This window comes from Oculina patagonica, chromosome 4, assembly GCF_052425735.1.
Source record: "Oculina patagonica isolate OP01 chromosome 4, crgOcupat, whole genome shotgun sequence".
Lineage (NCBI taxonomy): Eukaryota > Metazoa > Cnidaria > Anthozoa > Scleractinia > Oculinidae > Oculina > Oculina patagonica.
The window spans coordinates 59,236,661-59,260,868 of NC_135761.1; the positions used below are offsets into that span (position 1 = coordinate 59,236,661).

The window sequence follows — 24,208 nt, forward strand, 5'->3', positions numbered from 1 at the left end:
AGGATGAGCTCGTTGTTAGGAAGGTTTGCCACGTCTCGAAACGTCGGACAAAATATTCTCTTCAGCGCGTTGTTTGATGATCAGCTCTAATGCTGCAAGGTATGTGTACATACAGTAATAACATCTGTAAGGTTAAACTTTTTGATTAATGCTTTCTCCATTGATGTTAAGAAGACAAAATCACTTCCGCAATGAAGCGAATCGAAATTACTTTCGCTTTTATTTTTCTGGCTTCGTCACGATCATTTGCGCCTCAAATTATTTTGGGTTTTTTGATAGCATGTTAAGATGGAATTATTTAGGCGAACTGCAGTATATATGTGTATAAATTTTAACAATTTGTTGTTCCAGTTTGAATCCCTGTAAGCTGCTGTAAGCTTTGAACTTTCTGTTACCTTTATGTTGTGGTTCAGTGTTACCCTAGCCTGGGAATAATTTTGTATTTTCCTTTGTTTTATAGTCTGTACTATATATGTTGGCAAGATTTCCGCACAGCCCCATACATTAATTATGCATGCAATTTTCTGTCTGACTCGTTGTTTTCGTGATTGGTGTTTGTGTATGGTGATAGTATGAAATAGTTGCATACATAATTAATGTGGGGCTGTGCGGAAATCTTCCCCCAACATTTACAAAGCATCCCCTTCTTTTGGGCCATTCCACTTTATGCACCTTTTCAGCTGCAGGAGGGGAGGCCGGGCATTTAAACTTAGCTGAGACTTTCTGTTCAAATTCCCAAGCCCAGAGCATATTATTTTGTGGATGTTCAAAAGAGTCCCTAAACTTCAATAAAATGTTGTGAGAAAGTTCATTAAAATGGTCGAAAGTCCCCACTACTACGGGCAAACAGTAACTAGCTGGCAAATGTACAAGAATTCCTTCCGGACTGTATTTATTCTGGATTCTATAGGCTCTACTCCTTAAGATTACAGCTGTCTCAGACTCAATATCACGAGGATTACAAGGATTCGAAGGATTCACTTCGTACGAAATTTCAATATGGCTTCTCATACAAAAGAACAACATTCAACATGTCCCAGAAACACTTTCGGTCCGATGACAATTACGTCATCGCGTACACTCCCCCCGGTTGACCATGATAGAATGGTCAACAGTTCACTCTGTTGAAATCAACTGATCAAACTAGCCTTAATAGACAAACTGTCCTCAGATTAGCGAACAAGAAAAAAAATATGAAAACACAACAAACAATGTTCAACGTTCATAGTAAACTTAATAGTTCAATGTTCATTGTTCATCTTGCAATTCTGCAATCCACCTTCGTCTTAATCGTTCTCCTTCAACTGCGGCCTTACGCCGTTCTCGGTTTCCTCTCACTAGCCCTCGTGCTGACTGCTCTCGCGGTTCTAGTACTGGCTCCGGCTGGGCGGTTTCACTGGCAGCACAGCTCACTTCCAGTGGGTACAGTAATTGTAGGGGCCTTCTCAAGAGACTCGTTCTCTTTGACTTCTTCGCTTTGACTCTGACCTCAGCACCTCGATTTTGTCCATCCTTGCTTGTCAGGATCCGTTCCACTTTACCCAATTTCCAATGGGATCTCGGATGTCCTTCATCATGGACCAAAACCAGGTCACCTACAGAGACCAAACTCGATCCAATTGCTCTCTTAACTCGGCAATGGGCATTTCTTAGCTCAAGTAGGTATTCTGCTCTCCATCTCTTCCAGAAATGGCCCAGAATCATGTTTAGATGTCTTGCTCTCCTACTCAAGTCATTTTGCGAAATTCCAAAGTCTTCATCTTGTGGGCTGTCTACCTCAGGAAGAGCGTTGACTCTCCGGCCAATGATAAGATGGGCAGGAGTGAGGGGCTCTTCTAGATCTTCAGTTGAGACATAGGAGATCGGTCGGCAATTTAGAATCATTTCGGCTTCTGCAACGACAGTCACAAGCTCATCCTGTGTGAGTTTAGCTCGACCAATTGTCTTCTTGAGACCGCTCTTCAGTGATTTGACTAATCGTTCATAGAAACCTCCCCACCATGGGGCCTTCTCCAGATTGTATGACCACTTTATCCTCTCCTGGGTGAAGTGCCTTGTCACACTGGGGTCGTTCACTATCTTCTCGAGTTCCTTGGAGGCACTCTTAAAGGTTTTAGCATTGTCTGATATCACAAAGGAAGGCATTGACCTACGAGCAACATATCTTCTAAAGCACCTCAAAAATGCTTGGGCAGTTAGGTTTGGAACAACCTCAAGATGCACTGCTCTTGTTATGCAACATGTGAATAAACAAATCCACACCTTTCGGTCCTTCTCACTTGTAGATTTCACATAGAGGGGGCCAACATAGTCCAATCCGATGTAGGTAAATGCAGGGGCCTCCTTAACTCTGCAACTAGGTAAGGGTGGAGGAGGTGGTGTCTTGTAGGGTTTCCCTTGGAACTTCTTACAAACTGTATAGCCAAACAGCAACTTTCTGATGAAGTAGCGACCTCGAACAATCCAAAAGGTTGATCTCAGTTCAGCAAGTGTCTCCTTAACACCTCCATGCATGACCTTTCTGTGACAGCTCCAAACAGTGAGGGTGGTAAGATGATGTTTGGCATCAAGTAAGATGGGGTACTTTGCAGAATCCGCCAGATCAGAGTTTCCGAGTCTCCCTCGACATCTCACAACTCCCCTTTCATCCTCGAACAAGTTCAACTGCTGTTTCAAAGACCTGAATTTGTCCTTATCCTTCAACGATCGCTGAACTTCCTTTATCCAACACAGTTCCGCTTTCTCAATGTCTGCACTGGTTACCTCTGGCTTCTCGTCAGTTCCTCTACGTTTCGCCTTCAGAAGCCTGATGAATTTGAAAACCAGAGCGGTGACCCGTAGGAGGCGCTCACGGCAGCTGAATGCTCTGCAATCAATGACATTATCCAGTGAGGTCGATTGACTGTTCACAGTTAATGCAGAGAGGTCTCCAACCAACTCCGCCTTTCGATCCTTTGCTTTCATTTCTGAGAGACACTCCTCTGGAGGCAACTCCTCGTCAAACTTGTTTGTTTCCTCAGACCCCTCAGGATCAATTAGCCATTTTGGCCCATTCCACCATAAGGTACTAGCCGCTAGTTCACGAGAACCCATACCCCTGGAGAGTATGTCCGCTGGGTTGTCTGAACCAGGGCAATGGTTCCAGCACTCTGCAGGTACGAGCTTCCTTATCTCATCTACCCGATGCTGCACAAATTGTTTCCACTCCTTTGCACTCTGTACAATCCAATACCAGGCTACCTTTGAGTCGGTCCAACACACCAACTTGCTAATCTCTATCTCAGAAGTAAGAGCTTCCTTAACGCTGCGCATCAGTCTAGCGAAAACGACGGCCGACAGCAGTTCTAAGCGCGGTATGGTCTGGTTAGAGAGAGGGGCTACTCGTGTTTTTGAAGCTACAAATCTGATGTAGTTGCCATGTGTGGTCACAATGCGCAGATAGACAATCGCCCCATACGCCCTTGCAGATGCATCACAGAACCCATGAAGTTCACTCGTGACAACTTCCCCTTCTATGTCGGTGTAATAGCATCTGGGAAGGGTGAAGGGTTTTACATCCTGTAGTTGGGCCACAAGTCTTTGCCAGGTTGACTTGCAAGAACCTTCTAGTGGGTCATCCCAGTCCCTCTTTTCCTTGCACAGCTCTTGAAACAAGATTTTGAATTGGATAGTGATTGGGGAAATAACACCAAGAGGATCATAGAATTTGGACACCGTACTGATCACATTTCTCTTTGTAGGCTCTACTTTCCTTGCCAAGGAAGCAGTCTCTGTGAGATCAAATACGAGGTTGTCATTGTGAAAGTTCCACAGGGTTCCTAATATCTTTTGCTCGCCAGGGTCTTCAATGACTGGAGTTCCCAAGATGCTCCTTGAGTAGGTCATGTCCTCCTCTTCAACCTTGTGTCCATCTGCCATCACTGTCTCAGCAATCTGACTCCTGCCAACAGCCTCTTTCGGCTGAGCTTCTTCGCTCCTTGAAGCTGACCTCTCATTTATCTCAATTCTCTCACGCAGCTCTTCAGAATTGGTGACAAATTTTCGCAGATTGAATCCCGCTTCCTTCAAACGCAATTTGGACTTCACATAAAGCTCAAAGGTGCGATTCACATCACCGTCGCCTGAGGTCAAGTCATCAACGTAAATACTCTCGAGAAATTTCTGTGTGAAGCTAGGATCACACTGTTCATATTGTCCTATGTGATGCTGGATAGTGGCATTCAGCAAAAATGGACTCGAGGATAGACCAAACACAACCCGTGAAAACCTCAGAACAACAACTTCAGGTTCAGCCTTATCAATGTCCTTGACCCACAGAAACCGGAGTACATCCCTGTTTTCTTCAGCGATGTGAACCATTAAGAAAGCCTTCTCAATGTCTCCGACAAGCGCAACTCTGTAACTACGGAACCTTAACATGATGTCAAAGATGTTCTGTGCGAGTAGAGGACCAGCATGTAGACACTCGTTCAATGACGCTCCGTTTGACCTTGCTGAGGCGTCGTAGACGACTCCAAACTTTGTGGTTGACTTGTCCCTCTGGATGACCGCATGGTGAGGGATGTAATGTATGCGATCAGACTCTGGCTTGGCCTCCTTGTCAACAACTTCCACAATTCCTCTCTCGATTTGGTCTTTGATGACACTGTCATACTCTCTCAGGATGTCGGGCTCCTTGCGTAGTCGACTTAACAAACTGCTTAGCCTTCGCTGGCTTAACTCGTAATTATCAGGGAGCGGTGGGTGTGTAGCCTTCCACGGGAGATGAACTTGATAGTGGTCTCCTCTGTACGTCAACTTCTCTAGGAATTCTTCATGAATGCTGGGAGTCTTTATGCCGAGAGACTCCAAGTCCCAAAATTTCTTTAACTCTCCTTGCAGGCCTTCATAGGGAACTTCATCAGTGGCACATTTTAGGATGTGGGTTTCCACAAGATTGCTGCTTTGCTGACTTCCAGGATCTCCGTGACACACAGGGCCTGAGAGTACCCATCCTAGTTTGGTATGAATAGCTGTGGGACCTTGAGTTCCTCGGATGGTGTGACCAGTCACAAGATTCCAATAATAGTCTGAACCGACCAAAATGTCAACATTGAGAGTTTCCCCTTCGGCACAATAATCAGCTAGACTTAGACCTGAAAAACAGACATTGTCATTCACCACTTGCTCAACAGACTGACCCTGCAAAGGTTGGCAAATCAGAGGCACAGTAAAGGCTGACAACAACAGATTGGGTCCCCCTTTCAGCTCGATCCCCAGCGATGCAACTTCCACGAATTCAACTCTCTCATCTGTGGATCCAAATGTCTTAATTGAGACTTGTTTCCTTTCCAACACTGGTAATTGAAGAATGTTCTTCAGGTTGTCTGTCAAATAGGTGCGCTGACTACCACTGTCCAAGATGATTCTAGCCTTGACCTTGCACTCTGGTCGCTGAGGATTGTAAACAATAGCCTGAGCCGTTTGAAGTAACACTGGTGTCGAAGAATTCGAGTAACAGACCACAGAATTGGTACCTGGTTGCACTGTTAGACCTTGCTGTTCTGGAACTGGTGTAGACACTGTAGGTGCAGGGTAGGTTGGTGGCACTACGTTAAAATTACTTTGACAGATACTGTCATGGTGCCTTCCATTACACTTATGACATTTGGACTTGGATGGACAGTTGCGGCTTATGTGATCTTTCCGAAGGCACACAAAACATCTTCCATACTTCTTTAAAAGATCCTTCCGAGCTAGTACATCGATCACTGTTTTGCAATCCTTTGATGGGTGTTTTCCTCTACAGTAAGTGCATGTTGGACCATAAGCATTGCCATTAAAGAGGCTGTGTGTTGTTCCTGGATCCTTTTTGTTCTTATTAGGAGGCTTAGGAGGCAAAGACTGATTTCCATTCACAGAGGGTACCCCAGCTCTTTCTCTTGCCTCTAGTTCCCTTTTAAAGATCGCAAGAAGCTGGTCCAATTGCCAGTCGTCATTCCCCATTTCTCTAGTGATAACAAGACGAAAGTCTTGTGGTAGTTTAATCATCAAGATGGACGAAAGTAACCCACCATATGTTTCACGAGGAACTCCCAGTGACTTTAGGCTTCTGACATTTGATTCAACAGTGTCATGGAGCTTCCGTAAGCTCCTCATGTTAAGGTGAGATGTTACAGTGTCAAGGTTCAGCAAAATCTCCATGTGACGATTGATTATTTGCTGCTTATTGCCGAATCTACCTTTCAGAATTTCTATTGCTTCGTCATAATTCGATGCAGTTAGAGTCAAACCCGAAATTGCTTCAGCTGCTGACCGTTCAAGACGCGAAATTAAGTAATTAAACTTATCAATGGCAGAAAGACTTTCGTTTTTATGTACTGAGGCTTCAAAGGTATCCCAGAAAGAAATCCACTTACTATGATCGCCGTCGAATTTCTTTAGTTCCAACTTCGGTAGTTTGACTTGTGTTTTTATCGGTGTTGACGCTGAAGAATCCGCCAAAGAAGCACTTGGAGGTGAGGCACCATTTTCGTTTTGACCTGAAGCACTTGGAGGCGAGGAACCATTCTCGTTTCGACCTGAAGCACTTGGAGGCGAGGAACCATTCTCGTTTTGACCTGAAGCACTTGGAGGCGAGGAACCATTTTCGTTTTGACCTGAAGCACTTGGAGGCGAGGAATCATTCTCGTTTTGACCTGACACACTTGGAGGCGAGGAACCATTTCCATTTTGACCTAAAGCACTTGGAGGCGATGAACCATTCTCGTTTTGACCTTCTGGAGCTCTCACCGGACCTTCTTCTGTCGGCGTGCTTGCTGGCACGTTTGGTTGCGCGGGAAGATTCGCAACAACACCATTTGTGTTTACATTTGATGACAAGGCGTGATCTATGTTAGCTATAGCCAGCTGGATATTTTCCTCGACCAAATCTGCCCGCTCTATTTCGGCTTCGATTTCCTCTTCGTCCACAAGGGCCAAAATTTCCATGTCGAGTTGTCGAAGAGTGGTCCGTTTCGCCTGAAGGCTTGCCTTTTGTTGATTCAGCTTGACCGCGTGCTTGGCGATTTCTGACAAGTCTCCTGTGGCGAGGACTTCGATTGCAGACGTAATAATACGGGTTGCGGTGGACCTGTGACCTCCACGCGTCCTTCGCTTTCTAGAAAGTTCTTCAGCCATTTTTTCCTCGATGAGATTTGCGGAATAGCACAGAAATTCAACTCAGCTTGACTCACCACTCGTTTGCAAGACTCGTTTCAATCGGTTTCCATCCGGCTCCTAAGGCCATGTACAAGAATTCCTTCCGGACTGTATTTATTCTGGATTCTATAGGCTCTACTCCTTAAGATTACAGCTGTCTCAGACTCAATATCACGAGGATTACAAGGATTCGAAGGATTCACTTCGTACGAAATTTCAATATGGCTTCTCATACAAAAGAACAACATTCAACATGTCCCAGAAACACTTTCGGTCCGATGACAATTACGTCATCGCGTACAGGCAAATCCCCTGCCTATGCCCGGCCTCCCCCTCAGTGGCTTAACATTGATAGGTGAATTATATCCACATGACACTTCGTCCCATAGACGTCAGGTTTAATAGTCAAATTAAGCCCCCACTCCCTAGAATAATATCAGTGCTGACATGATGCTCTCCCTCTCTCCCTTTAACCCCTCAGAAAAAAAATTCCCTACCCTTTTCAGAATTATGTATTCTGGTGTGCCCAAGTCAAAGAAAATTAATAAGTGGAAAGCAATCTATATAATAAATAAATAAATAAATAATTAATTGATGGTTATTGACTGGTTTTATTCGAAAATTTGTACTTTGCCTTACATTATTTTTAATTAGTCATTTTAATTAAATAAATTGTTTTCGATTTTTATCAAAAAGCAATTTTTTATAAAAGCCAAACAACAATTTTTGTAAGTGGACATGTAAATTTCAATTGAACAGATGACATTGAGGCTTAAGGTCATTGCCCTGTATTGCATTGCGCATCCTTACTGCGCAGATTTTTATGCGTAATAAGCGTGCGCGAGCGAGCGCACATAATCAAAATGGCGGCTTTTTTCTATGTGGCTTAGTCCGTGAGAGAAGTAAATTGTCGCTTTCTCGTAAACGAGTCTGGTGACCTATCATTTTTTCTCATATTTTGGGTGTAGCGATCAAATTCTCTCTGTAAAATGAAAACAGATCAATTCTTGTGTTTGAAAAATAAATTATCGCTAAAAACATGTACTTTCCTAGTTCTCGCAGAAGAATTTTAAAGGAATTATATGCAATATACAAGGTCTTCCTGCTCCTAAACGACTCTGGTGACCCCCCTTTTTTACTTCAAAATTAAAGTTCCCTTAAAGTAATAAACCAGTAGGCGAAGTTCGGTTAAAAAATTGTGTTCAGTAGTTATTATTATTATTATTATTATTATTATTATTATTATTTCAGGGCAATGACCATAACAGATCTTAAAATGCATAACATGTAGTGATCCTTGTACCACGATTGGTCATCATACATCTTTCATGCCAGAACATGTATTTAACAAATATCACCACCTTATAAACTGGGAAGTAATTTTTCAAAGCAGACCTAGATGGGCATGAAGGGGTTAGTAAGGGTCTTTCTGCACTAGCAGGCAAAATAGGAGGAGCAGGGATGGCGCAGTTGTGAGAGGGCTCGCCTCCTACCAGTGTGGCCCAGGTTCGATTCCCGGACATGGCGTCATATGTGGGTTAAGTTTGTTGTTGGTTCTTGTCCTTGCTCCAAGGGTTTTTCTCTGGGCTCTCCAGTTTTCCAACATTTCCAATTTCAATTCAGTTGAAGCTGGGTTCTTCATTGGCTCTGGGTAACACAGGGTCAGACGAAAATAGAAAGGTCAGCTTGCCCTTCGGGCAAGCCATTATCTTATCTTACTAGCCCGTAGCTCTCAGAAGCTAGCCCAAAGGTAATTTGCATAATTAATTATATGCAAATTTTAAATTGTTCTTCCTTTGGAGACAATAAATACATAAACATTCAAAAAGAAAAAGAAAATAATCTTACCACAAGAATTTAAACAAACACATTATTACGATTTTGTGGCAACTAACTAGGTTTGTAGCTTAATGTAGATCCTTCAGGATCCTTCATTGTAATCCTACATTTCAAGAGACACAATTCATATGCATACATGACGTACCCAATGCCTGCAATGCATTTTGGGGCGTTTTCAAAAGTGGTCAGCCATTTGCAAGTTTTACGAAGTGATGGAGTACTTTACGGCAAAGCAATACCATGGATTGGAACACTATGACTTCTTTTCTTATTTTGAACGTTTTAGAAGCAAAGATCTTCCAATATAATAATTTTCTGGAAGGACACAATTCCACAGAAAATGGCCGTTACTCATCTTATACAGAGGGAATATAGTAGCCACGTTCAAGTTGGCGACTGTAAAACAGTTTTAGTGGCCAAGGATGCAGTGAGTCACATTTTCGAGCCCCAAATTTTCCCCTCTAATTTGTCTGGTGCACATTAATTTTGTTTCTGAAGGTTGTCATAAAAAAACAATGTTTCTTGCCCGTGTGTTGCTTGCCCGTCGGGCAAGTCGTGATCAGAATATGCTAGCCCGACGGATAATTCTACTAGCCCCGGGCTATCGGACAGCACTTTTGTCGTGCCATGGTAACAGCAAGTATATGCCTGGGGAAGCCAAGAAACACCCTTTGTTTGCTTTCTTCTACTCTCTACATCCCCAGCATCTACATAACATCATCATCATCATCATTTTCATCGTCATCATCATCATCATCATCATCATCATCATCATCATCATTTAACTGTTATTCTTTTCTGACAATCTAGTGTTTCTGTCAGAGGGGCTTTAAAATTAGAGTGATATGAACTCATTAATATTGTTAAATGTGTGGTTCCAGAAAATATCCATACCCCCACCACGGAGGGTATTTCACATAAGACCCCCCACCTCTCTGGAATTTCCGTTTTTGTTAAGAAAAATAAACCCCCCCACCCCTCCGGAATTTCCAAAAGTATATTGCGTACCCCCCAGCCCCTCTGGAAAAAAAGATAAATTGTACAATGCTCTAAATTTTAGGCCACCTCTCTTGTAAACAGTTACAGTGTATAACTGATCGATCGGAAGATATGTTAGAACGATACATACGTTACATGTACTGCTGAAGACAAAATAAGAAATTTCCTCAAAAGTAAACAAACAAAATATCTGGTAGTCACTTGTCAAATTACCTTGTTGTATAACCATCCATCCCTTTTCATTCCAATCGCTTTAGAAAACCGCTATTAAAATGTATCAGAACACGGATTTGAAGTGTTGATATAAACCATAAACATTCACCGTAAACGTGATCGCAAAATCGCTAATGCTCGCTGAGAAAGCAAAATTTAACAGGAAAATTACAAACAAATAGCCAGAAATAACAAAACCATGTTAATCTCGAGTTTCTGACATCATTACACTATTTTCATCGCTAATAAACATGAAACTTTTCACAAACAAGAACGATTTTCCTTCGATCGAACGTGAAACAAGCAACCCTTGACACCAGTGCCTTTCGGTCAAACCACGTTCGGGGGACTGGTAACAAGTAATGGCGGACGAACGAACATGGAGGATTTCAGTGAAATTATTTGCTTTCAGTGTGCTTTCAGGAGAAAGAAAACCCGTTTTAAATGTAAAGCGATTGTGAATCAAGAACCCAGAGTGCTATTTTTGCTATGTAAAACACTTGTAGAGTAGGTAAGAAACGATTTTTGAAACTAGTTTGCACTGCATCAAACTTGACCGTCTGGAAACATAATTCCACTGGCAACCCCCCCTCCTCTTCGGAATTTCCTGGGCCCTTGACCCCCCCACCCCCCTGGAATTTCCAATTTCCTCCGTGGTGGGGGTATGGATATTTTCTGGAACCACACAATGTGATCCTTTTGCAAGGAAACACCAATCAGATGTGAGAGGAGTTACACTCAAACCCAGTAGTAATAGGCCATTTCTGTGATGCCTTTTTCCCTCTGCTTCAAAGCAAGTGCACCCCTTTCATATGGAAATGAGTGTTACTGGCATGGTTATTGTCTTGCAAATCAAACTCATTTCCATACGAAAGGTTATGTACCAGGACTCCATTTGACACTGAGGTAAATGTCAACTCGGAAATGGCTTATTATCCCTGTTGGCTTATCTGATTGGTTGCAGTAAAATTAGCATGCAATTCAACTTCAAAATGAAAACGTGTTTGCAGCACCATTTGTGTGCACTCAAAAGATTTTTTAAAACAGTTTTGAATGTTCCCTTATGTTACCACTATCCTATTAATGAGAATTGTTTTTCATTATCTACACAGAATAATTATTGATAACCTTCAAGTCAATTCAGACTGCAAAACTTGAATACATTCAGTGAGAACTTTTATTCCTCTCTCAAGTGATATTTGAAGGTTAGTTCAGAAATGCTCATTAATTTTCAGATTCTGCAAAATATATTGTTTATTCCTCGCGAAGCGAGGCCGAAGGCCGAGCGTAGCGGGGTGTATAATTTTGTCCCTCAAAGGGCTCAGGCGGATGAAATCTCATGTGGAGTTTACGGTCATATATATCTATATTTATTTATTTATTTATTTATTTGTGAGCTTGGTGTGTGGCGGAAATGACGTCACATGGCCGCCGCGCGCTGGTGGCCTAATGGTAAGGCGTCGAACTTGAAATCAGATCTTCGGGGATGAGGGCGCGGGTTCATATCCGGCTAGGGTTTTTTTTTTAGTATTATTTTTTTTTGTGGGTTCGAATCCTGAGCCTTTCATTTTTATCGTTTTTCTTTTCGGATTAAAATACTGTAACACTGATTTCCACATAATACTCCCTCAATGCCTATTCAGGCTATAAACTGCTGGTGTTGAAAACTGTTCATTGTTGTATGAAAATTTGCCATTTCGTTCTGAACCCATTGTTGCTGATGTTAAGGCTGATCGGGATTTCTCCATCCATTGGAAAGATAATCATCTCTGTTTACTGTAGTTCCTGTTGCTGTTGCTGTAATTGTTGTTGTTGTCTATGCGTGGCGCTATTTTCTCGAACAGACTGTAATCAAATATTTCTCTCCTCCTCCGATTCTAATTGTAAGCGCGCTGCATCACTTTCCCTTCTTAATTGTAATCTATCCTGTAGCTGTTAAGTTGATTCTACTAAAAGTCTGTCTGTATAATTTTGTCTCAGTAATTGTAATCTCTGTATTCTTGTGTCTTCAGCTTCTGTTTGTATTCTATCCGCGGCATTTTGTCGAAGTCTCTGTAATCGTGCGGTTCCTTGTTGTTCAGTTTCTGTTTGTATTCTGTCCGCGGTATTTTGTCGAAGTCTCTGTAATCGTGCAGTTCGTTGTTGTTCAGTTTCTGTTTGTATTCTGTCTGCTGTATTTTGTCGAAGTCTCTGTAATCGTGCAGTTCGTTGTTGTTCAGTTTTTGTTTGTATTCTGTCTGCTGTATTTTGTCGAGGTCTCTGTAATCGTGCAGTTCGTTGTTGTTCAGTTTCTGTTTGTATTCTGTCCGCGGTATTTTGTCGAAGTCTCTGTACTCGTGCAGTTCGTTGTTGTTCAGTTTCTGTTTGTATTCTGTCTGCTGTATTTTGTCGAAGTCTCTGTAATCGTGCAGTTCATGGTTGTTCAGATTCTGTTTGTATTCTGTCTGCTGTATTTTGTCCGTTACTAGGCAGCAATAACCCAGAGCTTCGCGAGGCCCTGCGAGTCACGTATTACTAGTAAACTATTATTGGATGAGGTTTTTGTGATATCCGGAATAATCGAGGGTCGAAGTATTAAGTAGCTTTAAGTGTTAAGTGTTGTTTTATTATACATTGTTTAAAGAAAATAACCACAAACGATTTCAACACTTATTCTAATTTCTTTTTGTTATACATCTCCTGAATGTTTTTCTCCTCAAAGTATTTGTGCACCAGTTCCTTTGCAACTTTTGTTGATTTTTTTTATGATTTCCGAGTCTTTATCATCCGGCGATTTTTTGATTTTATTTTCCTGCTTGGTTGAAGAAGCAAATCAACAAGCCATGTTTTCACTCTGTGGGTGACCTTTTTCGATTTCCCTTGAAGGTTCGAGTTATCGGGATTCAACTGTACAATTTTACGCGTAATAGGTGCTTAAATAATAATAATACATAATATTTTAAGAGGAGGCCTCCAATCACATAGGGGTGGTTTTCAGGAGGGTCCTCTGAGAAAATAAATCTTTTAAACCTTAAAATACATTAAAATCTAAAATACAACCACAAATGATTGAACTTTAAAAAAAATAAAAAAAAAAATAGAAGCTTTTTTCTATTATTTTGGCTTGGCTCACAAGAAAGATTAATATCTTGTCGTCTTCACAGAAAAAGGGAACAGCAACCTATCATTTTTTCAGCTGTTATTTTGAGTGTACCATAGTAATCGTTGTCTTCTGTAAAATGTGCGTTAAGGGTCAATTCCATGTCATGGACGTTACGTGTCAGAGAAATTTTGAGCATGATTTTTCCTTGTAGCTTACATAGTGCAAAATATTTTGTGTATTTTTTTATATAAAACATATCAACAGAATGGGACAAAACTGAGCCCTTGTAAAAAAAACAACTGGGATCTTGACGGGATTCGGTGGGGTCCCGGCGGGATTATGGCCGCCGGGATCATGCCTCCCGGCGGGAATCCTGGCAGGTATCCCGGCGGGATTCTTGGTGGGAATAAAATTCCTGGCGGCCATAATCCCGGCAGGATCCCGGTTGGGATTCCTGTCTGGAAATGACATTCCAGGTGTACATAATCCCACTGCCGGTGGACCAAGATTCCCGGCAGGCATAATCTTGCCAAAAATCTTGCCAAGATTCGCGGTGGGAAGCAAACTTCCCTGTGGCCATAATCTTGCCGGATCTCGCCAAGATCTTGGTCTGAAGAGAAATTCCTGGCTGCCAAAATCTTGACAAGATTCATTGCAAGAATCCCATCAAGACTTTTGGTTACCAAAAATTTCTTTTCCTCAACGACATTCATGGCAGGAATTCTGGCATTTATTTACAGCGTACAGCAAATACTGACAAACTAGTTAAACACAATTAGTAAACATATCTTGGCATTTCACATACCGACGAAACAAACACAGTTCTGTATCAAAACAACATCAAATATACAGAAGATTACAGAAAAAGATGGCCACAGTGTCAGTTTTGCTACCAAGCACATATATTTGGCAATGGTTGCACAAGTTGGAGAGCTTTTAATAGTTCAGAAGCAAAAAGTGAATATTCTTCTGTAAAATTGTTGGTTTTAATACTGCAGACATTTCAGGCAAGATCTTACTGTATAACAACCCTGTTATTTTTTCTGTAGCTTAATGATGTAAAATCCGTGACAAAATTGTGTAACGTCCATGATGCATTTTTTCTTCCCAAAGAAAAAGGGCAATGGAAATTTCCACCCATTTTCTTGTTTCCTTTAACTTATCCACAGAACACAGAAAGGGCATTATTCCCTAATTAAATGTCAATTTTTCACATAAAAATATCCATGTTTTGACAATGTGGTCATGTAACGTCCGTGACAATATGTGCACCACCCTAATAATCTGTTTAAAATTGTTCAGCCTCATAATAATCTATATCATTTGAAGGTACCTCATTATAGCAATAATTACAATGTGTAACCCAACATGTTAATGTAATGACTTTCCCTATTTGTTTTGCTAAAGCTTTAGTTGATTGGATTCAAATTAAGTGATAGAATATTAAGCATGTTTTGTACCCTAGTGGGTACCCCTCCAGGGGAGAAATGTTTTTTTTTTTTTTGTCAGATTTTAGAGAAATGAACTTCTGAGAATTCATCAATGGCTTATTTGTTTGCAAATTCTAAATTTTTTCCGCTTTAAGCAAATACCGTAAAATTCCGGTTATAAGCCCTGGGCTTATACAACTTCGTAAGGGGTTTTGAGTGGGCTTATAAGTGGAGGGGCTTATATCCAGGAGGGCTTATAAGCGGAATAAAAAAATCGTTTTGAAACGAGCCATGTGAGTGTTGATCGAAATATGCTTTTAAGTTAAAAACGCACAATAAAGCAACATTTAGCCCTGTTCAGTACTGTCATCCAGCAGAGGTGGGCTTATATCCAGGGGGGCTTATAACCGGAATTTTACGTAGTTGGGGAATGGAAAAAAACCTTTAAGTGTTGCAGCTTTTAAATAACCCTGCAAGAAAACGCTAAAAGAATCGGGAAAGTATTAAAACGCCAGAAATATTATATCTTTAACAGTATATACATGTAAGTGTATGACCTGCAAGTTGTCAATGAATGTAGTTCAGACCTACTTGGTCCTGCAGAATATTTGTTACTGTAAATAATTTGTAAATGACTATAACAGTTATTAACAGTTTTAGTTTATGACCTGCAAGGCAATTCTTTGCTGTTTGAATTCAGCCAGCAGTTGTTTGAAACAGCACTATATTTTTTGCTCTGTTTATTGCCATACTTTGTACTTGATTATTTATCTACTAGAAGATGGGTTTCCATGTTCTATAAGAAATTAATATACAATCTTCGTTCACTGTCCAAAATCCACGCGCGCAATTGGTTAAAACAGATCACGTGATTTTGCTTTACCTGTCGTCAGCAAACTCCGACAGTGCAGTATTGACAATAATGCACAAAAATCGTGCATTATTGAAAATGTCTTCAGTTTCAAGGCTTGCAGAAGTGTGAAAAAAAAAATATTCCTCAAATAATCAACGATCCAATACCAAAAAAATCGAAGAGGATAACAACTTGAAGCGCTTTCATGTTCAAAGGTAGACTGCAGCTTTATAAATACATTTTTGTGTGCGATTGACTTGCTTGTTGCTTGATTGTGAAAGCCATCGACTTGCTTTGAACAAGCTTCTCGCTGACTGTATTTATGAACGACCACAGCTGATGGACAATTTTATGAACCATTGTAAGCTTTATATTTTCTGTACGGCTTTTTTGTGATTTTTATATTATTGATCTAATCCCGTGTAATTATGTACTACTACACTTCTTATTTTTAAACATTATTGTTTGAAGTCTTTGAAGTTCGTTAAGTCGATGATCGCTTGCAGTGTACTCAGATTGTATATTAAAAGGGTTAGAGTCTGTCCGTTCGTGTTTTGTAGACAAATACACGCACTTGCTGGCCGCACAATGAACTCGAAATTTTCAATACTGCACTCGGCTACGCCTCGTGCAGTATTGAAAATTTCTCGTTCATTGTGTTGCCAGCGCGTGCGTGTATTTGTCAACAAAACACTCACAACAGTCTCTAACCCATAAATAATGCACGCTTGAGGTCTAGAAAAGCTGCTGGGCATTCAGTTGCTTTTCTAGACCTCAAAAGTGCAATATTTTCTTATAGAACATGGAAACCCATCTTCTAATGGGTTTAGAATATAGCGTTAAAAAGAGCACAGAACTTTAATACAAAATTGTACAAGACTCGCGGCTGCTTACGGCATTTACAAACGCACGCAACATCGGTAAAGCAATAGTTTAGTTTATTTTCTTTGGCGGCTTCTTTATAACTATAGATACCATTTCATTCATATTTCCTATTAATTTATCAGTCCTTTCTCCGTCTACCAAAATATTCTCACACAGCCGACAAATCTAGTTGAAATATTTGCGCATTCAAGTTTGGTTAGGGACTGGTCATAAAGTACAGGTGGGGGTGGGCCAGAAAAATCGATTTTCTAGTAGACAAAATTTTAGTGGCCCACCCTTCCTAGTTAACACAAAAAATGTAGCCCACCCTTTTAATCCTAACACAAAAATCACTGACCCCCCCCCCCCCCCCGTTTATAATAGACAAAATACCATTAACGGGTCAAATATGTTGTACATGACCTACCAGTTCTGAGTTATGAGGCTGTAATATCTTGTCATTCTCTGAGCCACTTCCTGGAGCTGAACAGGGAAATTTAGCACAAAACCCACAGAGGGCTTTGTTTGTGTTCTGGCAGTCACCTTTTATATATTCAGAGTTAAGTAGAGCTCTCCTGGCCGACAACCTGCCGACAGGTTTTGGCTGATGTCGACCAACTGTCGGCCGACAGCCGGCCGACAGGCGGTGATGTGTCGGTAAGATGTTGGTAAGTTGTCGGGTATACGGTAACACTAAAACAGGCCAAAACAGTGCAAAAACTTCTCCACACAAGCACTCGCTGAAATCGCCCTAGAATCCTTTGCGACCCCTTCCAAGGGGGAATGAGACTAAATTAACCAATCCAATATGGCGGAGAAAAATGGAGTAGCTGTGTTCGTGTAAATTCTCCAGTCGATTTCGGCAGCGCAGAAGCTGGTTTTTCAAATTCGCCTCTAATTTCGATTTAAAAAGAACAGAAGTGGAGTGTTCTGTCTTCAGATTGTGGCTAAAAAAAGGTTTCTTACCTCAAAACGTTTCTAGAGTCCCGCTTGTACAAAACAAGAGAATAGAGGCAAAGTCGTTCAGCGAAATTCGACAAATAATTCGCATATCCGGGGTACCGGGCTTCTATAGTTTTCAGCTATGTTCTATAAAAAACAATGCCCGCTAGAATTCCATTGCTCGTATACAGCGGTTATATTCTAATTTATATTATAGATAGGAGTCTACCCGCACTCTGATTGGCTAAAAACCTATGTTTTATCAGAGTATAAAACATAGAAAAATCATGTTTTATTGTTTTTCGTCAGCTTTCCTTGAGTGCTTCGCGCGTCGTTGACTGTTCGTTGGCTATAACCACTCGTATCCAACAAGGGCGAATGAAATAATTGTTTTATTAAATTCCTTTTTTAAACGAAGTGAGGCGGGAAAAATTGTGGCGCAGTGTTGACTGCTTGAGTTGAATGAAACTTGCAAGGAAAGTGAGCGAGAGTTTTCTTTCGAAGATTTTCTTCGACAATCTCCTCTTAAATCGTCTATTCATACTGGATGGAACTTGATTGTGACAGCAATTAAGGTTTACGAGAAGATCCGAAGCAATAGCTTTTCTGGAAATTATACGCGTTGTTCAAGTCGAACGAAGCAAGGGACGGATGTCATCGAGACTACTATATAATGCTGAGATGAAATTGCACTCAGAAACGGTGAAGTTTATTGGCTTAGGCTTCTTTATTTGTTAAAAAAAAACTTTTAACAATTCTATCTTTGCAGTGTACTTAATGACTTGCAAGTCAATTTTGTTTCCAACCAACAGTCACCAGTTGGTTGATGCAGACTAAACTTTATTTTCTTAAAGTTTTGTTCAGAAGTACATTTCAGATCCTGTGCATGCATAATCTTTGCTGTAATTTTTGCACGATTCTAATTTTTTAATATTTTTGTAGTCTTTACAGTACAGTTCATGACCTGCTGCAGTCAATTCTTTGTCATCATTTGAAGACAGTTACCAGTTTGTTAATGCAGCACTATTTCTTAAAGGTTAGTACAGAACTACATTTCAGATTTTGGTGAATGCTTTTGTATGATACTAAACTACTACTAGTGTGTAAAAAATTGTGATTCTGCATATTGGTCACAGAAATTATTTGTTGCATAACTCCACTCAAAAATTGTCTTTTTCCAGTCCCAAGATGTAAATTTACCTCTTATTTATAACCTGTGACAACAATTTCTAAACTGAAGATGATGGTCTCTGATGAGGAGAAGAGATGGCTTGTCGTTGGAATTGCCATGAACAAAGTAGCAGCTCCAGTATTGAGAGATTTTGTCAGACAACAAATGGACAGGCATTATGCAAATAACACCTTCTACCATGGTCTGACTGCACTATGTACCCTGAAGACACTGACTTATCCTCATGTCAATGCTGATCCCAACCTTAAAAGATTGAAATTTCAGAATATTAACAACAATCTTCACAACCATGGCAATCATAAAAACCTCTACAACTACAACATCAACAGTTCAGTAGACTTGGCCAAGTTGTTTCTGCCAGATTATCTTGCTGAGTTTTCAGCCTTTGATGAGTCACTGGACACGAGTGCTATCCTTCGCTTGTTGGGATTTAATCATCCTGCACCTATTTTTCCATCTCCAAATCCATTAATTTCCGTTCAGACTTCAGCTGATGATGTCAGGGAAAATGTCAGGAACAAGTGGGGCCATTGTAATGTCACTGACTGGACTGAAGTCCTCTTCAATGATCGTTTTTCCAAGCTGGAGACCTTGGTGAGAAGTCTGGGACTGACTGGTGGTATGGAGAAGAATGCTTTAGATCAACTTTCTGATTGGAAAACAAAAGGTGACCGTATTTCATAAAGTCATTACAGTTCATTTTTTAAATCAGTGCTTTCCTGCGTTATGAATCATGATATTGTTGTGCTGAGTTGTGGAAACTGAAAAGAATTCATAACGTTCACATTGCTTACCTTAACATGGGTGTTTCAAGATTTCTTAGTTTTCCTTTAACATACTACTGTAATTACACATCAGATGTACCAGACTACAATTGATTTGGCACAATGGTTCAGTTTGATTCTCTGGTTTTACTTATCCCTACCACACCCTGTTCCCATCCAACCATACTGCACCGCTCTTCAAATTCCCTTACTTCTCCTATCCACTCTTTTCCCTACCATACTGCATCACTTACGAGCCCCACCACACCCAGTTCCCTCCATTCTGTACCACATCATATCAGGTCTACACCTTGTATCGCTCCTTATTTCCCCACAACTCCTTCCTTCCACATAATATCCGTTACATCCCATACCACAACTTATCTGCTACATGCACCAACCTAACCACGGCACACCTCATCCCCAACTTCAAATGGAAGAGCAAGCTTTGAGTGCTCAATAGCAAACCACGTTTTTACATAATGTGATATCATGCTGTGTTACGCTTAATTTACACCCTATTTCCTGCTAGCCCTTCCACACCTCAACTTTTACCCACCCTACCAGAATTCATCCTATACTGTAACAGCTAGACCCAATCCCCTGCCACACTTACCAGGCCTCATCCCCTGTCACTTCATCCCCTACAATCATTACCACACATTCCCTCCAACACTACTAGAATTCATTGCCTGTGACCCTTCTCCTCACCCTACTTCGTTGAATCAACTACACATCGCAAACCTTATCATACTTTATCTCCCTCAATTTGTAACACACACTCTCTTCCTGCCTGCCACATTTATGACGCCCCAACCCCTACGACACATCCCCTACTGGCTCACCACCTTATTTCCTAGAACCCCTTCAAGACACCCCTTCTCTGGCCACCCCCACCACATCCTATTCTCAACCATGCCTTGCAAAGCCCATTCTACAGTCGATCAAACCTTATCCAACAGTCCCTGACAAAAAGTATCTTCCCTTTTGTCAAGCCATTGGTGTTTTGTTTGATTGTAGGTTGCCAGCTGTGTATGGGGCATGCTGTGGATCAAAATCTTCTTTCTCTGGTGGAACAAAATGTTAAGGAACTCATAAAGAAAATCGAGAAAAGTGAAGCAGAACAATCAGCCATTCAAGAGGAACTGGCTCAACAGGGAAAAGATCAAACTGATATGCAAAACGCTGTTGGCTTACTGCAAGATCAACAATCGTCAACAACAGTTCAACTGGAGGAACATGATGAGCAGTTGGAAGCAGTGCTAGATTGGAAAGAACAGCAAATGAAAGAGAATGGAAAAATTTTGGAAAAACTTGTATCAGTTGAGAAAACTCTCAGTGAAGAATTGTTGATCCGAGTTCAAGGAGTGGAAGATGATCTCAGTGGAGTAAAAGCACACATTTCGCAGACAGATGAGAGAGTGAAACAACTGGAGGAAAATTTCAGCGATGAAAGGAGTAAAGATGACAGACAAGGTAAGTTTAATTTGAATTTCCATAAATCTATCTCCTCATTGGTAGAAATGTTTACTTTAACCCTATTCATAATTAAATATTCGATGTGATAAAAATACACTATAAAAATAAGCTTATTAAAACGTAAATCCGAAATGTATGACAAATTTGTCTTGCCTTTGTATCAACCATTACATCAACCAAGGTTGTGTACAGACTGAATGTTAGGATTCCAGGGTAATTCATTGCCTATTTTTAGAATATTTTAAATAATGTTTAAATCTAGCCAATCAAATCAATTGTACTTAAATCCCTTACAACAAGGGGATTTTAAAACAGTTGATCTTATTTGCTAAATTTTAATTTCCTTTGCTAAACATCTTGCCAATTAAATCGTGTGTCTCCAGAGCCATTTGTTCCTAGTGTCCCAGGCTCAGCCGGCTAAGAGGGGCAAGTGGCCCTGGGGAGGAGAATGACAACAACATAGAATCCAGTCTACCTCGTGTATGTCAATTGGAACCGGAAGTGCCCAAGGTTTATGTCTACTAAGAAAAATGATTGACTAGATGGAAAGCTTTAAAGCACTTTTTTGAAACATATTTCACTTTTTAAAAGCAAGGAAGGGGTTCAGAGCGATCTTAAATTAAATAGAGTTAAACCTCTTTTAAGCAGTCACCCTCAGGAATTTTTATATAGCTCTTATTTTTTCCATACAATGCACGCTTTCATTGGTTGATTCATGGCCACATGACAGGTAACAAAGAACCCCTTTTCCGCCGATAGTCTGTGGGTGGGCAACATTTGCAAAGCTGGACAGCATTTTTTGATGTCAGGGTAACAGTGCACTGTTGCCCGCTAGCGCATGTGAGCAAAGGGTGGCAATTAATTTTGTCACCCTCGAATCTCAGTGTTTCCCTTGGCTCCACGTTGGGAAACATTAAGATTTTCGGGGGAAAAAAATAGTTGTTTTTCTCGGGACCAGTCGTTAAGTATTTTTTTGTATGGCAAGACTGTCTTTGTTGTAAACCAAATATCAACATTTTGCTAAAACGTTCAACACGAAACGAGAAAACAAATTACATTTGCCGTGACTAAGGGCTACTCATAGCTTAATTTCGTGAAACTGGACAGCTTTACCTCTATTAAAAGAGGTCTGATTTACAGCAAGTATGGAGAACCGTTTCTGGGAGGGTGACTGCTTAACAGAGGGCCGGTTTATACAGGTTTGACTGTCTGTATAAACGTAGTATTCATTTGTCATTTCTAAATCAGTTCACTTTTATTCTTTTTTCTCCTCAGATGCTTCTCCTGTGGATACGTTTGATATCAAAGGCTGTCAGAGGAAGCTTGCGGAGCATTATCAAAGAACAGCCAAGGTGCCCACCACTGTGTGGTCCTCAGTATTTCAGGTGGACCTTGACCAGATCTACACTCGACTGTCCTGGGTAAAAGAAAAACAAACGCCAGCTGGGTCATCACAAACGGAACTGGGTCATTACACTGAACTTTTCACTGAGAAAACTAAGAACGGTGCTGTGCCAAAGAGAATTCTCGTGCGAGGGGAGACTGGAATTGGAAAAACTACTTTCGTTAAAAGGCTGCTTGTGGATTGGTCGAATCTTGAAAAGGCAAAGATGAATGAGGAACAGAAAGACGCACTGAGGAAGTTTGAGCTTGTAGTGTCTGTTAATCTCAAAGACGTACCCAAGTGCCAGACGTTAAGAGAAATTTTAAGTCGGTCACGTCTGTTTCCAGAGGATGAAGAAAAATCAATAGATGGTCTTCTCTCTTACATCAGGAGGAACCAAGAGAAAGTTCTAGTTGTGTTTGATGGTTACGACGAGTACCGCACTGGCAGCAAAGCAGAAGAAAAGTATGGCAGCCGAAGCAACTCTCCAATCTACGAAATATTTCACGGGAATATTTGGAGAGACTGTACCGTCTTGGTGACCACCCGATCTTCCAGAGCAGATGAGATGCAAGGCCCTGCCAACATGCAAGCTGAGATCACCGGGTTTACTATGTCTGATAGAGAGGATTTTATGAGAAAGATGATTGGGAGCCAAACTCAGATGGATGATCTATTGTCATTTCTATGGAAGACCAACATGAAAGACCTAGCAAGAGTTCCGCTACTGGCTCTCTTTTTCTGCTTGCTATGGAAGGAAGAGAAGGAGAAGTTGATGGAGCTTGTTAAAAGTAAAACTAAATTGTTTCGAGCAATCACGAAGCACATTTTACAGCACAGCCACAGAAAACACTCTCCTCACGTCTCGAAGCTAAAAGAAGCGGATTATGAGGAGATCCTTGCTGAAATAGGAAAGGTTGCTTTGGCAGGTCTTCTTAAAGGCGATCTGGTGTTCGAGTTTGGTCAACTGCCTGAGAAAGTGCGTGGTGAAGAAAGTGTCATTGTTGGCCTTCTTCAATTATCTGAGTACGGACCAAGTCTGGAACCAATGGAGATGGTATCCTTCATTCACAAGAGCATACAAGAGTACTTAGCGGCTTGGTACATAACTTATAGATGTGTCCCAGAAAGAAGTCTCGGTGGGATTGAACAGCACGCCCGCACCTTGGAGGATTGTGAGGCCTTGGAGAATGTTTTTCAGTTCATTTGTGGTTTGTCTGACGACGGAGCAGTGAAGGTTTTGCAACACTTGAAATCAGTCAGAATCTCTGACCCAACACTGGATTTATCAAAGATAATACCAGATGTAGAAAACGAGACAGACGTGCCACTGTTTGACGTCACTGATAGGCACCTCAGGTTCAGTGACTTGGTTTACGACTCCTTCCAAGAGGTTCCCTCCAAAGCTGAACTCTTAATTCATTGTTTTGATTGCACTGGTGGAATCGTCCTTGTTACCGGAGATAGACCACTTAATGAACTTATAGCGAAAGACAACGTCTTTACTAAACTAGCACAAAACTGTATTTTTCTTTTTTTTGCCATTTCGTTTGGTAAGTCACTGGATTTTCTTAATTGTCTACAGATGCCACTAACATTACCAGCGAGTTCTAAAATTATTACAGTGGGAGACTTGCTGGTAGGAAAGGTCCATGAATCTCCGTATTTAGATTATGGCTGTTGTTTTAGTGCAATCCTTTGTTGCCATAATGGTCAGTGTCAGTTTTACATAACACAATTGCTCCTGTCTTGTGAATACCATGAAAGACTATTAACGGAATCTACCGTAGATTCTGCTCCACCTGTCGCCTTGAGTTTGTCTGAAGTTCATAAGTTATTTTCTTTGTAGTAAGCTAAGCGACCAAACAGTGAAAGCTCTTGGTGCAGTCATTCGAAATTGTAAGCATTTGACTAATATTGTGGTTCAGGAGAGCGGTGACTCCATATGTGATTTTTTGAAACAAGTACCAAATCCCAGTAACTGCTCT

General features: G+C 41.0%; 3 protein-coding genes across 3 annotated transcripts in view; 1 reads left to right on the forward strand and 2 right to left on the reverse strand.

Annotated features, from left to right (window-relative positions):
- The window catches only part of LOC144650941 (uncharacterized), a 39,363-nt gene that overhangs the window by 7,973 nt on the left and 7,182 nt on the right, over positions 1-24,208 (reverse strand). The window lies entirely within an intron of this gene.
- LOC144650934 (uncharacterized) lies at positions 1-24,208 on the forward strand. Its single transcript, XM_078510770.1, has 6 exons — positions 1-99; positions 11,343-11,435; positions 18,344-18,437; positions 18,583-19,260; positions 20,378-20,833; positions 22,112-24,208. The coding sequence occupies exons 4-6, from the start codon at positions 18,642-18,644 to the stop codon at positions 24,067-24,069; spliced, it is 3,033 nt and encodes a 1,010-aa protein (XP_078366896.1). The 5' UTR covers positions 1-99; positions 11,343-11,435; positions 18,344-18,437; positions 18,583-18,641; the 3' UTR covers positions 24,070-24,208.
- LOC144648625 (uncharacterized) lies at positions 1,249-7,158 on the reverse strand. Its single transcript, XM_078508133.1, has one exon. The coding sequence runs from the start codon at positions 7,156-7,158 to the stop codon at positions 1,249-1,251; it is 5,910 nt and encodes a 1,969-aa protein (XP_078364259.1).

Bases quoted from the DNA above. Each gene is read 5' to 3' on its own strand.
- LOC144648625 (XM_078508133.1), bottom strand. From the start codon at position 7,158: ATGGCTGAAGAACTTTCTAGAAAGCGAAGGACGCGTGGAGGTCACAGG.
- LOC144650934 (XM_078510770.1), top strand. From the start codon at position 18,642: ATGATGGTCTCTGATGAGGAGAAGAGATGGCTTGTCGTTGGAATTGCC. The intron at 19,261-20,377 runs GTGACCGTATTT...GTTTGATTGTAG, and splicing joins TTCTGATTGGAAAACAAAAG to GTTGCCAGCTGTGTATGGGG. The intron at 20,834-22,111 runs GTAAGTTTAATT...TTTTCTCCTCAG, and splicing joins GAGTAAAGATGACAGACAAG to ATGCTTCTCCTGTGGATACG.